Source organism: Vidua macroura, chromosome 1 (assembly GCF_024509145.1).
Source record: "Vidua macroura isolate BioBank_ID:100142 chromosome 1, ASM2450914v1, whole genome shotgun sequence".
NCBI classification, from domain to species: Eukaryota; Metazoa; Chordata; class Aves; order Passeriformes; family Viduidae; genus Vidua; species Vidua macroura.
The window spans coordinates 82,364,122-82,379,831 of record NC_071571.1 but is presented as its reverse complement, the minus strand read 5'-3'; the positions used below and the strand labels follow the sequence as shown (position 1 = coordinate 82,379,831).

Here is a 15,710-nt window from a genome sequence, read left to right as displayed (position 1 = left end):
GACTGCTGTTCTGTTGACAATGTGCCACAAAGCAATAGTGCGAAGAGGCAAGATGTTTTTATAAAATTTGGAGCTTATTTTACGGTGTTCATAACAGTTCTTATTGTAGTAATACAGTATGATTTTTCATGAGTGGAAAGACCACGTAGAGAATATCAAAAGCAAATAACTGTCTTACAGTCAGCAATGAAGTTGCTGTGTTGAGAAGATAATGAACTATGTATCTTGCTGTCCAGTCTTTTTTATTATTTTGTATAACACCAAAGCTGTTGTACATTTTTCTATTGCCTGATTGTTTTTCATGTGTCAGAGTTTGTAATATTGTACAGTTGCTGTTAAATCAAGAAAATATTTCCTCTTCTGAGAATTCAGATGTACTTGTTGAGGCTCAGCTGGATTTTTCTATTTGGTTGAAGGGGTAGGTGGCTGTTTGTTTTGGGATCAGGATTCCATGAATTGAAACAGTAAGTAAAAATTTACTAAGGCTAGGTGATGGAAGTATTTAAAGGTAACAAGAAAAATTAAATAGGTTCACAACTTAAATTGTAGTAAATTTCTCATCAATATTGGAATTTTTCAGGATCTCGAGAAAAGGGATGAACCTTAACTGATGTGCTTGCACAGCATAATGAGGATAATGTAAGCAATGTCATGACTGATCCTTAGTTAAACATCATGAAATCTTTTTTCTGTAAGTTACCAAAGTTGAAAATTGTAGTATGAATTTCATATTGCACAATTACTTTTAAAAAAACCAAACCCAACCAAAAAAAATTCTCTCAGAATTGGTCACTGTGAATTTTTACAGGAATAATGCTGAGGAAGTGATTTATCATGTACCATTTATGACCTGAGGGGCAGGGAAATACATATGCTATTAAACAGGCAAGGAAAAGTTAGCAGATGTCTTTACAAGAGCACAGTCAAACAAGAACCACCAAATCAAGTCTGTGTTATTTCTATATGTAGATAGAGTTCTTTTGCAGTAATATTTGGGGTTGGGGGTGGGGGTTATGTAGATAAAGAAAACACATAACAGTATCACAAAGCTTTAAGTAGCATCAAATCACATGCTTAGATTGCAGTATCTTTCCTGGACCAATGTGGAAAATGTGAATATCCATTGCAGTAATGAGAAAATGAATGGAGCATTTAACTTGCTATTCAGTACACTCTCCTTCAGTATTCTGTATTTTACCATATGTGTATATAATTAATACTTGAGAATCTGGCAGGTGCTTTTAAAGTGTCATCTCCTTTTATTGATGTTGCATCTCTGATCTGCCATGGTATGAGTTAATGTGGTCCAGGCTGTGATAGTAGTAGTTCATTCTTTTGGTGTCTGGACTCATGTTCTAAGGCAGCAAGCACAAGCCAAATGCATCTGAATCTAGTGGCAGGAGGATTGGACTGTCACTCTTAGATCCATACTATTTTACAGAATTACTGTTGTCCTGATGGTTTTGAACCACAAATATGACCCTTTGGAGTGATTTATTAGAAAATTTCCAGTGAAATGAAATCATAGAAAAATAGCCAAAATATTTTTTCATTTACTGTTGCTGATTTAATGCTGAACTGAGTATATATTCGCCCCATATATTTTTGATGTGCATAAATATTGCATTTGATTATTTACAATGGTGTACATTGTGGGACAGATATATTTTCACAATAATAAATTCACTGGTAACATACATTCTTACTTATGCCAATATTCTGTTTTTGACATATCTTTCACAAACAGTTCCAAAATGGTCTTGCCACTCAAATGTTGCAAGCACTACTGTGCATCATGCAGAATTTGCAGTAGTGTGGTACTTGTAACTGTTTTTATCCAGACAAAGTGATCTTAATATTAAACTTTATTAAGAAAAAGCCTTTGTGCTGTTTCTTACTACTGGTATTTTACAAGTAAGGAAAGAAAATAGCAAATCAGGCCAGTAGTGCAATGTGAACTGCAACTGTTTTGATGTAGCTTACAGTATCTTTATTTGCACTCCTTTACAGATACCAGGTGAAGTTTGTTTCCAGAACTGTCCAATGTGAACTTTTCAGAAATCTCATCTCCTCCTCTTATTTTTACACATTTTTTGAAAGAATATGGAGGTTGTAGAGAACAGGAATTAAATAGCAGTACTTTATAAATTGTTTTACATTTCAGTGGTTTGCCTTATTGTGTGCTATGTACTCCCTTGGCATAGAAACTTGTTAAGTAAGCTTGTAAGTTAAGTGGCTGTTTCTGAGACAGCTGATGAGTGCTGTACCAGTGGCTTCAATCTGTACTGGAGTGATGCAGAGCGGTGTGTGCTCCTGTTACTTTCCAAATGTGAAAGTGCGTGTGTGCACGTGCGCACTCTTCCACTACAATTTGTGTTGACCTTGGTCTTGACTGGAGTGGTTGGAGATGTGTATGGCTCAACTGGATCCCCTTTGTGTGTTGAGAATCTGATGCTGTTGTTAGTTCCACAGGCCTTCATCCAAGAACTGTCAGATGGCTCTGTGGCTATCTTGTGCATATTGAAAAAAAGTTAATTGCAGCTAGCTTTGACTGTTTTTACACAGGCTATTTTATAATGATTAAAAATAGTTAAAACTCTGCATCTTTTCTGTCTGCCCCTTCTCTGTTGAGTGAAGCTGAAGTTACTTGATTTTGTTTCTGAGGGCCCTTCAGTACCTGTAACTGCTTTGTGTCAGTGACTTCCTTAGTAAGATGCCAGCTCCAACCTTTTACAGTGCTCACATCACTTTTTCAGCTGAGTGCACTAATTCTTTCCTTGCCTTCCCCTATGCTTGCGTAAAGGTCTTCATAAAAACCTTCTCAGCAGCTGCACTGTTCTTCAGAGAATTCTGTAAAAAGCTTCACAAAGGCCTGTACCTCACAAAGCACAAATGATTGGGGTTTCATTGCCTGGCATGCTGGTCAGCATCATTTTGTTTCCTTGGACGTCACTGTCCATTTTTTTTTTTACATCCAGATTGAAAAGGTTTCGTAGTAGGATCAGTGTTCTTGTTCTGCCTGCCTTGGAAATAATGGCCATGGTACAGCCTGGGCAATGAGTGAGGACCTTGGCAGAAATGATGGTACAAATAGTAAAAACATTAAACAAGGAAATTGAATCTTGGTAGTGTAATCAAGTTGAGGGTGCAAAATAAAATAAACTGTTTTCTGAAACAGATGAGGAAATAACTTTTATAAAGCATAATGGTAAGTTAGAGCTCTCTTACTGTGGTATTTCAGTTCTTAATTAGTAGCTGGAAATAAAGAACTGCATAGTTAACAGCCATTTTTTTAATTATGCATCTGGTTTTAATTTCTTCATTAAGAAGTAACCATAAATTGAGAAATTATATGCAGAAATCAAAGTTACTCAATAATGGAAAGTTTTAAAAGATTATGTTTTCAGAGGTCAAATACAGTTTCAAAATAAACTGAATGTTTTGACTTCAGTATAATACTGAGAGTAGAGCAATGGCAATATTATTTTACAGCTCTGCATATCAGTTTTTCTGCTTATCTGCTTACCTGCTATTATCTCTTACCTGTTGAGTACTGGCCAGCACCAAAACTACAGAGGCATTTTCCCGTGTACAAGGTGAAGTCAAACATCTGGAGGTGTCTTACATCAGGTGTGGGAGGAGGGGGTGGTATTTAACATTACTTGCCTTTCAAGGGCTGTTTGTGTTCCTGGAAAAGGATGTTAGTTTTACTTAGAATTCCTTGTTGCTTATAAAACCAGAGGACACTGCAAAGCTTTTATTTATATTGGGTAGAGTTTCTGTATTAGAACCTAAATAGTGCAGAGCTGCACTGGTGTGCCATGTTCAGCAGATACAAATTGCATTAAGTGGCTTGCTAGAGTTAGGTAAGGAATGTGATGAATCTGAAAATACTACTGGATTAGAATGGAGAGGCCATGGGATATTTTGACTAGTTGTTAGCAGGAGTCATGGAAGTAGGAAGCAGCAGAAACTCTAAGGTATGCTGCTTTATAGCAGCATTTCTGGCAGTGCTGCTATAAAGCAACAATTACATCCGTGGATATACTTTTAAATGTTCTTTATATACAAGATTTGGTATTACATATCGGGAGGAAATACTTCTAGGAAACAGCATAGATTAATATAAAGAGAGTATTTACAAGAGTATGTAGTCACAGGACAAGGGGGGAGTGACTTCAAACTGAAAGAGAGTTTAATTAGATGTTAGGAAGACATTCCTTACTGTGAGGGTGATGAAACACTGGAATAGGTTGCCCAGAAAAGATGTGGATGCCCCACCACTGGAAATGTTAAAGACCAGGTTGATGGAGCTCTGAGTAGCCTGGTCTAGTGAAAGTGCTTGTGCCTGTGGCAGGAGGGTTGGAACTAGGTGATCTCTAAGGTCCAATCCAGGCCATTCTATGATTCTATGAAAATACATTTCATTAAATACAGGAAAAAAATTTCCACCTACATGCTGCTGTTTCCCATAATACAGTGTGGCAGCTTTATGCATGATTTCACTGCACTGGACCAAATTGCTGGAAGAATTAAGAGTATGACATCTACTTTTGGAGCATTTTAGGGATAGTTTCAAGTGTATGCAAGGACCACAGATGAGTGATAATAGGCAACTTGCTGTTTATCTGTTATCACTAGACACCTTTAAAAAACTGCACTGTGAAATCTGTTTAATTGAATTCTATTCTGTAAGCTCCTGCAGGATAATGTTTGCATCATGTTTTTCTTGATATAGCATTTTTAAATGAGTAGATGCTTTAAAACAACTAAAGGATAGAAATTTATGTCATATGTCAGAAGTTTGCTGTTTTCATTAGTTACAGGAATCTTCAAAGTATTTTGAGGCCAAATAATTAGCCTGTAGCTTATGCTAAGTATTCCTGTTTTATGGAAGGTTAAACAGTTGTTAAAATGTGTGCTTATTGCTTTCCAGAGCCCACCATTTTATCTTTGTCCTGCATGGCCTTGCATGTTCATCAGCGGGGACATAATGTGGATTAAAAAGGCCTGGCTTCAAATAAGATTGTGTGCTTCTGCAGTAACTGCTTGGCCTGTTTGGAGCATGCAGCACACAAGTTTCTTTGGAGCAATGGCTTGTAAAGGCTTTCTGAAGTGAATAATCCTATTACCAAGTTGATTTGAGTGTTCAGGCTGTTTACAGTCCATGTTAGAAGGTACAGGAGGAGTATTGCTTTGTAACAAAGAGATGTGCTGATGTCTTTACGAGGATGCCAGTCAGGTTACCTCTGGTACTGTTTTTATCTGCAGTGGAAAGAAGATTTTGTGGCAGAGAGGGCACTTTGGTTCCTCACATTCTGGAGCAGTGGGATAGCCCACGCTGCCTCGTGGTGTCAATTTGGACCAGCAGGTGCTGAGAAGCAGCCGTGTGCTGCTCTCCGTGGTGGTGGACTCGGTGGTGCTACTATCCTGAATGTCCAGGACTGTGGAGCCTGACCAGCAGAAAACCGGTTTCTTGTAGCTGAGCTGTCCTTGGAAGCAGCAGCTGCTGTGAGTAGAGGGAATTTTCGGGGATATATTGCCCTGTCTCTTTTCCAGCTCACTCAGCATTTCTTCGCATTTCATCCAACCCAGGAAAGGAGGTGCGAGGATGCCAAAGGCAAGATGGACATGCCACCCTAACACTGCTCACCTAGTAGAGCATCCTTGTGGCCAGGGGACATGCAGGGGCCAGCAGGCTACAGGGAACCCAGGCACCTGCAGGAACCAGCCTCCTTGCCATGGGCTCTGCCACTTACATGGTGCCAAGATGTTCACAGAATCAATCAAGTTGGAAAAGATGTCTGAGATCAAGACCAGCCAATGACCGAACACCATCCTAGCAACTAGACCATGGTACTAAATGCCACATGCAGTCTACCCTTAAACACCACCAGGGATGGTGATTCTAGTGCCTCTCTGGATCGACCCTTCCATGTAGAAATTCTTATTAATGTCCCCTGCCACAGCTTAAGACTACTTACTCTGTCACTGGTTGTCTGGGAGAAGATGCTAGCCCTCACTTGCCTGCAGCCTCCTTTCAGGCAGTTGTAGAGAGCAATAAGGTTACCCCTGAGACTCTTCTTCTCCAGGCTAAACAGCCCTAGCTTCCTCAGCTGCTCCTCATAGGACTTGTGCTCCAGACCTTTGTCCAGCTTTGTAACCCTTCCCTGCACACCCTCCAGCACCCTCCAGTTCCTCCCTGAAGTGAGAGGACACAGGATTCGAGGTGTAGCCTCACCAGGGCCGCGTACAGGGGAAGAATCACTTCCCTTATCCTGCTGGCCACACTACTACTGTTAGAGGCCGGCATGCCGGAGGCTTTTTTGGCCACCTGGGCCCACTGCTGGCTCATGTCCACCCGCTGGACCCTCCTGCCCACTCCGACCCACCTTGCAGGCTGCGTCTGTGAATTTACGAATGGTAGACTGAGCCCCCTCATCCATGGTTTGGGCCTTTTCGAAAGTTTGTACAAAGCAGGTGCTGCTCTTGCCCTTTAAACCTCGCCGCCACTAAGATTTCCCCCGCCCAGCGCCCGAGCCGCCCGCCCCGGCCCGTCCCTCCGCGTTGCCGGGGCAGCGGGGCCGCGGAGCGGGGCAGGTGAGGGGCCGTGTCCGGGCCTTGCCGAGACCCGGGACAGCCGCCGCGGGGGTGTCCGGGGCGCCGGGGCCGTGGGTGGCCCTGGGGCTCCCTCCGGCCTGCGAGGGGCCGCTGCCCGCCGGCGCTGCCTCCCCACAGCTCGGGGCAGATGGGCCGCGGGCACCCGCGGCTCGGCCAGTCCTGTCTGTGTGCAGACACTCCTTGGCCTTGTCTCCTGAACACCTGGGGCTGGCTTGGGGTGCGTGGAAGGAAAAAAAGTAGAAAATTAGAACTAACAGGAAGTGAAAGTGATGAGCTGATCTTTGTCTCCAGGGAGAGTAACCCATGACAGAGTGACGATGGTGAAGAGGTGCAGAGGCTGCCTGACCTAGCTGTGCTTTTCTTTGACCATTAGGTGTATGTATATATATACAGGAGGTTCCTTCTGAACATCAAGAAATTCTTTTTCCCTGTGAGTGTGACCAAGCACTGGCACAAGTTGCCCAGCGGGGTGTGGAGTCTCCATCCTTGGAGATTCTTGGAACACACCTGGACATGGATCTTTGGCACTCTGCTCATAGATTGTGCAGGGGATCAGACCAGCTGACCTCCAAGAAGTCTCTGGCAACCTCTGTCCTTCTGTGAGACTCTGTGATTAATGGCTTACTTAGAAAAGCAGCTCTTGCACTGCATTTTTTTCTGATTATATTTTAGTTTTTATTTAACTTCTTCCCAAGGGTACATACACACCTAGCTGTATTTGTTCCTCAGAGTTTTTCTGTTGTCCTGAAATCCTCAGCTTTTTTGCCTTCAGCTTCAGTTCCTTGGCTAGAGCTGTGTTTTTGAATCATTACTAAAAGCACATGACCAATATGGTAATTAAATGTGCACTTTGAAGTCTGTTCCTTATGCAAATTGGCTGCATTGGAGTGATGAAGATGCTGTACTCTGTCTGCATTTCTTCATAAAAAAAGTTCTAAGTATGGTTTGATCCTCAAAGGAGCCTTGAACCACAGCAGTTCCATTGCTCTATCGCTGACTTTCAATGTTTTTCTTTTCCGCTACAGGAAAATTCATGTGAGAAAGCCACCTGCCACGTTGTCTTATCTTAAAAATTAAAAAAAGTCTAAAGGGATGGGGAATTCTGTTACATTGATTCCTTTCTTAATGCTGATGCTTTTACTGCTCCTCCTTTCTGGAAATAACTAACCATTTTAGGTTCTTGTTGCTAAATCAACTTAAGCATGCCATAGTTTGTCCTGGAAATGATAAGGAGAGAGTTTCCCACCAAATGTGCCCCATTCCTGTGAAGGGAGAAGGACCATATAATAGCCTAGCTCTGTCCCTTCTTTTGGATCCTGGGCAACAGGATTCCTTGCAACAAATGAGTTACATCCTGAATGAGACAGACACAGCTGTGGAGCTGTATGAGCAAAGTATGGTATGTGCTTGCAGCACACATGAATGTTTTGTTTGTCACTGTAATTGTTTGATGTAAAGTCTGTCATGAGCACAAATTAGTAACTGTTTGCTACAGCATTTTTGAATACATAATCACAGTAGAAACTTGGTCATCTGCATACTCTGGCATCTGTACAAAAATGCCAAGATTTTCCTTGGTATGCAGTAGTGAGTTATCAGTGTAGATACCTTTCATGTTGGCATGTGTGGTGTGACTTGTTTGGACTGCCCATTTTACAAATTTTTGTTGTGGTAGGTTTGAGGAGGAGAATCAATTTAAAACTATCTGAAGTCACCTGTTAAAGCAGTAGTTCTTACCCAGCTGTGATTGGTGCCCAAGCTGCTGTGTTTTACTTGGTGTAGCCACAAAATTTTTTAGAGCCAGGGCTTGTCTGTTTATCCTTCCAAGTCTGTCAGCTCTCCAGCAGCTCCAGCTATCGAGTAGGACAGGAGGGAACCTGGGGGCAGGCACTGTCCACTCCCATGTGCACACACAGTTTTTCATTCAAATTCTGCATCTGTGAACTGCTGTTTTATTTCTTTCAGGTCCTTGTGACTGGACACCATGCCTCTTCCAGAAACCATGTTCTGTGCTCAGCAGATCAAAATCCCCCCGGAGCTACCTGATATTCTGAAGCAATTTACTAAAGCTGCTATTAGGACTCAGCCTTTTGATGTTTTGCAGTGGGCAGCTGCGTAAGTATGATGTTCACCTAACAACAGAGAGCTATAAATATGGACCCCCAAAACCCCACTCTCCTCTTTATCGTATAGTGGACGTAGCTTTGAATATTACATCAGCATATACATTGCACATACGTTTCTGTGTACTAATGCAGCATGTAAGCCTTTTAAAAATAGAGTGGTATTCTATTTATTTTCTGTTTCCTTGAGGTTTAGGGCTGGCTTACTTCAGAAGTAGCTGAATTTCTATACAGAAAAATGAATCTTAATTTGCTTTTTGTTAATAGTTTTTCTATCTGAAAGACCAACTCTTTTTCCTTTTGGTTTGGTTTGGGTTTTCTTCTCTCATCTGAGATTCAATTATTGGAATTTAAAGGAAAAAATAGACACTAGCTTTCTAATTCTTAAGCCTGGTTAGGTTTCTCTTCTTTCTTTCTGGGAAAAGTGCCTGAAAAATTGCACCTTTAAAATTATAATCAGCATAATAAATCTCTTGCCATAAAATTGATTTAGATGTTTAAATGTTTCTCCTTTAACACTTTTTTTTCTTTTACCTCAACTGCTCACTATAATTTTTTCCCACCCTATGGTTTGTGTGGGCAAGCTCTTGAAAGGTATCTGTGAGATGTTCTCAGCTGGGGGGATTGGAAAACGTCTGCAGCATGTGAGGGAGGGGAGGCTGATAACAAAGCCAGGCTGGAGTCCGGCTTGTCTGTTAAAAAGAAAATAATCTGAAGCTGAATTGTTACCGGTGCAGTGTTGGAGAAAGCCAGCAAGACCACCTTAAAATGGTGTGGCGTTTCTTAGGAATGTGATGGAAGCGAGGTGCGGCTACCTCTGTAGCTGGAGCCTGCTGGGAGTGGGGCTGGCGAGGGCAGGGCCGGCCCGGCACAGCCAAGGCCACGCCAGCGGCCAGTCCCGACCTCTGCCTGGACACTGCAGCAGCTCGGCGGGGGCTGCTGCTGATCGCAGCTCCTCTTCCTGGAGCATACTCCGCTGTACCTGGCAGAGCAAGATCTGTCCCTGGGAGCCATGCAACGCAGAGCAAAGCTGTGGCTTCACACGTGCTGCCGGTGTTGTAGTGCTTGTGCCTGTGAATAATCAGACGAGGAAATGGATCTGGCTGAAAAATAACCCGGGTGTTTTATGTACATGCATACTGTGCGTCTATTTCTATAGTCACACTAATTCAGTTCTGGAGTGTTGCCTGCTGTGTATTTCAGCACAGCATGGGATAGCCTGGACATGGACATGGATGACCAGGGCAGATGAGGCAGGACAAATGGAGAAACTTGTAGATTAGATACACCTCAATAAAAACTGAGTTTTCCTTGCGCAATTCAGATTTCTGGCCAGTTAAGGCAGAGGCAGCTCTTAAGGTGGCAGCCTTATAATTAAAAGGATGTGCATCCAATGCCATTTATGCTCTACTCTTAAATTTTATTTTGGAGTGAACAGAAATAGCAGAAGTGCTGAGAAGAGAGTTGCAATATGAATAGACAGATGTACATTTTGGGTAGTGCACGAGGGGATTGTTAAACAGATAAGCCCTCAGGTTTATCAATCAAAAGAGCTGAATATATTGTGCACAAAATAAGTTAAATGCCTTAAGAATTATTAGAGTGTTGTGAAAAGGAGCAAGTCTAAAGACTGTGGTTTCTGGGCACAGGAAGTTGGGAAGTTGTGCATGTTGGCAGCGCACCAGGTGCTGCTGCTCCTGTGGGGGAGCCTGCAGATTCTTACACTGAAGAGCATTTACTTTTGTGCAGTTTGTAATGGCCATGGGCATTGAGGTGTGTTGCTCTTCCCATTCACTTAGGTATTTTTCAGCCTTGTCTAAAGGTGAACCCCTTCCTGTGAAGGAGAGGCTCGAAATGCCATTAGCAACAGTGAAAAAAAATGCTGGTTTGACTCCAGGACTTCTTAAGGTCTTGCACAAACAGGTATGAGCTGTTCTTTATCAAATGCAGAATGCTATTGAGGAATGCTGATGTGTTGGAGATGGTTGGGGAGAGAGACTGTCAAGTATTTGAAATATTTTGGGCAGACACTGTTCTTAAATTAGTTCTGGTTTTCAGAGTTCTTATTGTGGTACCATGATTTTTTTCAAAGCTTTCTTCCAAAGGCATGGTGACCATTGCAGAACTGAGGGAAAAATGGAAGCACTTGGGCTTGCCAGAGGAGCAGCTGGAAGCTATCCTGCAATTGGACAGTTTTGGCGAGAAGGTGGAATGGATGAAGTTTCTGGCACTTGGGTGCAGCGTGCTTGGTGGGGTACGTTCACAGCAGGAGCCCTCATATCCAAACACAAGTGGTTGTCTAGGATCCATATACAAGATAGATCATAGAACAATTAATGCAGATGGATTTGGGGAATGGTGATAGCTTTTGCAGCAGCTGGCAAAATGGCTTGCGTGTTTACTTCTGTTGTCCACCAGATTTTGGTCTTGGTAACTCAACCAGAAGGATGGCTAACTCCTTGGTAGAAGAGCAAGTGTGGCTGCAGGGAGCTTGTACTGTGTGAGAGAGGATGATGGAGGAATGATGCTGATGGCATCAGTGTAAATGTCCATGAAAGAGAACTGAAGTGAGAAATTAAAGAACCAATTTTTAATTGATTGTGTAGCCAATTAAATTTTCTCAGCAGCACTTAATGTTACTACAGCTGCACTTAATTCTTTTAATGTCAGTAATAAAATCTCAGCAGAGCATTTCAACAGAATGAAAGATGATAAAATGCATTAAGCTGATGTTCTTATAAAGTGTAATACTTCTAATGATTTCTACAGTAGGGAAGAAGAGGTACTAAAAAGAAAATATATGTGAAATAATATTTTGTGAATGTTGCGATATCTGGAAGCCCTGAATGTTAACCTGGCCTGGTGATGCAATTGTCTGTCTGTCTGTCTATCTATCTATCTATCTCTCTGTCTGTCTTTATTTCAAATTTGTTTTTCTTGATTCCAGTCTCCCTCCCAAAATGATCTTGTTGTTTGGGCTCTTTTCTTCATTTAAAAATAGTAACAGCAACATTACTTACCTAAAAAAAAAAAAAAAAACCAAAGCAACTCCTCTCTCCCTGCAAAAAAAACCCAAAAAAACCAAAACCAAAAATGGAGTCACAGTGACATCATTCTGATGGAGCTAGACAGACTAAATTTCACCATCTCACAATCCTTTTGGATATTAAGTGAACTAATTTAATTCAGTACTACATAATGAAACCTAGACCTCAGTTTCCTAAACCAGAGAGAAAGACATACACAAGAAATTTACATTCATTTCCTGCAGCTATAAATTGTGTTCACAGTCAAACAAGGTCACAGCTGAGATACAAGAGTAGATAAATATGAACCTCTTAAGAGTACCAGTCTGAAGTACCTTTTTTGTAAAGCATGAATGCATTTTTACAAAAGCCTTTACAAAAGGAGAAATGACCACACAGGTAGCCTGTTAAATTGTCTTTCAAAGTTGGCAAAATGGATATGAATAACTTTGCTGTGTTGTGAGTGAGAGACTGTTGTGGCAGTTTGGGGTGGCAGGACCAGAAAGGGCAGTAGAGGAGTAGCCAAATGCAAAATGTAGAGTTGGCCATCATAGAGTCAGCTGCCTCTCTTTTCCCTGAGAAGCTTTCCAGGGGAGGAGATACATTAAAACTGTTAAAGGATTATAAAATGACACTTCTCTGGCCTGTGTTCTAGATCTTAAACAGATAATGCATTTATTTTAACTATTGCTATTCTACTGTTAGGAAATACTATCTTTTTACATAGACATTGCCTGCTTGTTAATGAAAATGTAAATTTTGAAAAAGTTGCAGTGAAAAATATTAAGACTTTGATTAAAGAAAGCCTGTGTGAGTTTGATTTTGTGCTTTTATATTTTGGCTATATATTGTGTGTGTGGTTTTACTGGTTTGGTTCTTTAATGGCATCCAACCAGTCTTGAATGAATGAAACTCAATGCTGAATTTTTCCACACTTTTCCCAATATAGCTCAGCATGCATAGGGCACTGGATTGTCAACACCACATTAAAGGAAGGATTTTTTCAAAATATATTTGGAATTAATAATTTGAGGCACATTTTTTAAAGGTAACTCGGATGTTATTGGCCTTTGACTAAACTGAAATATTCTTTAAATGCTTTTTTGCCTCAGTGCTTTTTCTACTATCCATTGAAATGGAACTTGAATAGAGAAAGGGGAAACAGTAAATATCAGCCAAAATATAATCTAAAAATTATATAATAGAATATCATAATAAAATCACCAAACCTATATTCATTCTCTGGGGGTTGTAGATTTGTCTGTCTTAACTGCTGCTGAGAATTCATTTAGAACCATTGAGGTAATACACACACACACAGAAAAGGATCTTTTACTAGATAGAGTGATGTTGGAGCTTTTACAGTAGCAGAACAGAGCAATTTGGCCCTAATGGAGAGAGAGTTGAGATTGCCCTATGCAATCTTTGACTATCACAAGATTCTGGTATTTTTTTACTCCTGCCTCTACTAGAACTACATTATTGTTTCCATCCTTGGGCCTGCACTAGAGAGTAAATTTGGGGTTTAAAGCTATGCAACGATGATAACACCTTCATCTCATTTACCCTCCCTTTTAATGGCTTACAGTGTGGATTTTTTCATGGTATGCAAGGATGTTCATGGCTCTGATTGTTTTCCTTTCATTTCTTGTCGGAACCCCCTGCAGTCCTTACTGAGTTCAATGAAACAGGCCTGCGAGATCCTAACACGAGACGCAGAAGGAGGAGCAGCTCGAATTCCCTTCGAAACATTCTCGTTCCTTTATTCGTATTTGGCTAGTATTGATGGAGAGATATCACAGACAGAAACTAAAGCATTCCTCCATGGAATAAAAGAACAAGCGTAAGTAAAAATCTGTGCAAGGAATTTTTAATCTTACCAATTGCCTCTGGGTTCTCCATAAGCCTTTAATTTCAGGTGAATAGTCCATTTTCTTTTGGGCATAGACATGATGACAGGAGTAAGGATTGACTAAGATTGTATCAAAAGCATACAGAGTTATTTTATGTCAACTTCAGCATTTGCAATGTTAAAAGATAAACTGTTATTTATCCATCTTTTTCTGAAATATTGAAGTCTCTATAGGGTGGTATAATTTTCCCTGTTGGAAGCTATTATATTCAGGCTTGTAACATCTGCATATTATAGCTTCTGGAAGAAGCAGCATCTTCTGGGCTGTTTCTTTGATTTAACATAGATCATAAACTAGAGAGAAAGGCTGGGAGTTCTCTCATTGTATCCATAGTTACACACAGGTCACACGAAATGCACTTACACCAATTAAAAAAGATCAGGCTTGTCCTCCACATGTTGCCTCCGTAGCATGTTTGCATACAGACACTTAACTGTTCCCACCATCTCTCTGGAACTGTTCTTTCTGTGCTTGGTGGGCTGACACAACCTCAGAGGCGCTACCACCATCGCTGCTGGGCGCAGCCCTGGCCAGCAGCAGGTCTGTTCTGGAGCTGTCTGGCATTGGCTCTGTAGAACATGGGGGAAGCTTCTCTCAGCAGCTCACAGAAGGCACCACTGTGACCCACCCCCCACCACCCCCAAGAAACATCGCCACGCAAACTCCATACACTGTCTTAGATTGCCACCAGCTCCAAGTTCATGGGAGCTCCAAAACAAGAGCATACAAATGAACTTTTTCATGATTAGTTAGAAGATTGACACTTTTTAGTAAGAACCACTTTTTAATCATTGCCCCTTTTTCTTGCATTTCATATAGCCCTAAATTGTATCTTTTCCAACACACTAGGATTTACCATGTGAAAGTTCCATTTAAAAATTCTGGTTTATTCCTTTCCAGGGACAAACACTCTGGCATGGTGCTGATCAGACACTTCCTGCCACACACCTTCATATTTTATTGATGAACCCTACTCTTCAGCATGAGGTGAGAGGAAAAACAAAAGAAGGAATAAATAAGTTCAACAGAATAATTTGTGTTCAAAGTACTATCATTTGCACATTTCAGAACAACATGATCCTCTTCTCTGGCATTTCCTTTTCTTTGTCCTGCTCTTAAGATGGCCCATCAGGGGATGTTCATTGAATAATACATGGCTATATTGTTCTCCAGCCTCTCAGATACTGACGGCCAGCCCTAGGGAGCGACCCCTTCACTCATCTGCTTATATTGAATTGAGCAAAAGTTGTTACTGAGCTTCCTATCTACATCTGAAAACATTCAGTAAAACATGAAATTCAGTTAAGCCAGGGCAGCTGTAAACCAGAGCATTTCTCATTATGCTTCTGGTAGCTCTGACTTCATTTTGACTCTGGCACAAATACAGCTGGTGCTTGGACTACCTTGTCTGCCTGGCAATGCTCTATTTAAACAGTCTTAGCAAACCCTACTGAAAGAACTTAATGAGAACCCTGTGGCTGAGCTGGTAGACAAAATGAGTGCAAAGACTGCGGTGGTTCCATATTGTTCTCCCGCTAATTAGAACCCTTTCAGAACTTAAGTATCTTTTTTTCATTTTTGGATAAACTTGTCTAAATAAAGACGTTTCAAAATATATCTTGTTTTCTGACAGGCAAAGCTACTGCATTTGTCACATAGATGAGGAATACCTGACACAGTTGTTTGGTTAGACTGCTGTAGCAGGTATAGAAGCCTAAATCCATCAAAACAAGACCAGATATTTAGTGACAGATAATCACACTTAATTGCAGGAGCAGCTGAGGTATAAAAGAGGATACTAGAGGCTACAGTAAAACTGTTAAGATTACCTTTGACTGAGAAGGCCACAACCAGGAGCAACATGAAGTGCCTGCCCTCTCTTGGCACATTGAACAAACATAAGTATTTTAGGAAAGGTGGATTTTGTTCTCTTATAGTTGTTTACTTTGTTGAAGCAAGAAGCTTGGCTGATGGTGATTGACCTTGCTGAAGTAGACTGTGAGGAATTAACAGAATTGTACATCCTT

The 15,710-nt window shown here is 41.2% G+C and overlaps 1 protein-coding gene and 1 long non-coding RNA gene across 8 annotated transcripts; one reads left to right on the top strand and one right to left on the bottom strand.

The window, feature by feature from the left end:
* Positions 1–2,503: 2,503 nt before the first annotated feature.
* LOC128819817 (uncharacterized) lies at positions 2,504–6,480 on the bottom strand. The gene is made up of 3 exons (XR_008440750.1): positions 6,393–6,480; positions 3,544–3,688; positions 2,504–3,068 (listed from the first exon to the last, which is right to left on the bottom strand). It is a non-coding gene; the product is annotated as an uncharacterized LOC128819817 (long non-coding RNA).
* ROPN1L (rhophilin associated tail protein 1 like) lies at positions 6,312–15,298 on the top strand. Of its 7 annotated transcripts, none has more exons than XM_054000150.1 (6): positions 6,312–6,480; positions 8,587–8,736; positions 10,544–10,667; positions 10,837–10,998; positions 13,438–13,613; positions 14,584–15,298. In XM_054000150.1, the coding sequence occupies exons 2-6, from the start codon at positions 8,606–8,608 to the stop codon at positions 14,645–14,647; spliced, it is 657 nt and encodes a 218-aa protein (XP_053856125.1). In that variant the 5' UTR covers positions 6,312–6,480; positions 8,587–8,605; the 3' UTR covers positions 14,648–15,298. The 7 variants fall into 7 exon arrangements, with proteins under 7 accessions (XP_053856125.1, XP_053856116.1, XP_053856142.1 ...); XM_054000141.1 differs by lacking the exon at positions 6,312–6,480 and adding an exon at positions 6,497–6,600; XM_054000167.1 differs by lacking the exon at positions 6,312–6,480 and adding an exon at positions 6,648–6,838.
* Positions 15,299–15,710: the final 412 nt, after the last annotated feature.

What these genes read in the sequence shown, in the direction of transcription:
- ROPN1L (XM_054000150.1), top strand. Translation starts at nt 8,606, where the DNA reads ATGCCTCTTCCAGAAACCATGTTCTGTGCTCAGCAGATCAAAATCCCC. An exon ending in TTAAGGTCTTGCACAAACAG is followed by an intron (nt 10,668 to 10,836) that starts GTATGAGCTGTT and finishes TTTTTTTCAAAG; the next exon opens with CTTTCTTCCAAAGGCATGGT. An exon ending in CATGGAATAAAAGAACAAGC is followed by an intron (nt 13,614 to 14,583) that starts GTAAGTAAAAAT and finishes ATTCCTTTCCAG; the next exon opens with GGACAAACACTCTGGCATGG.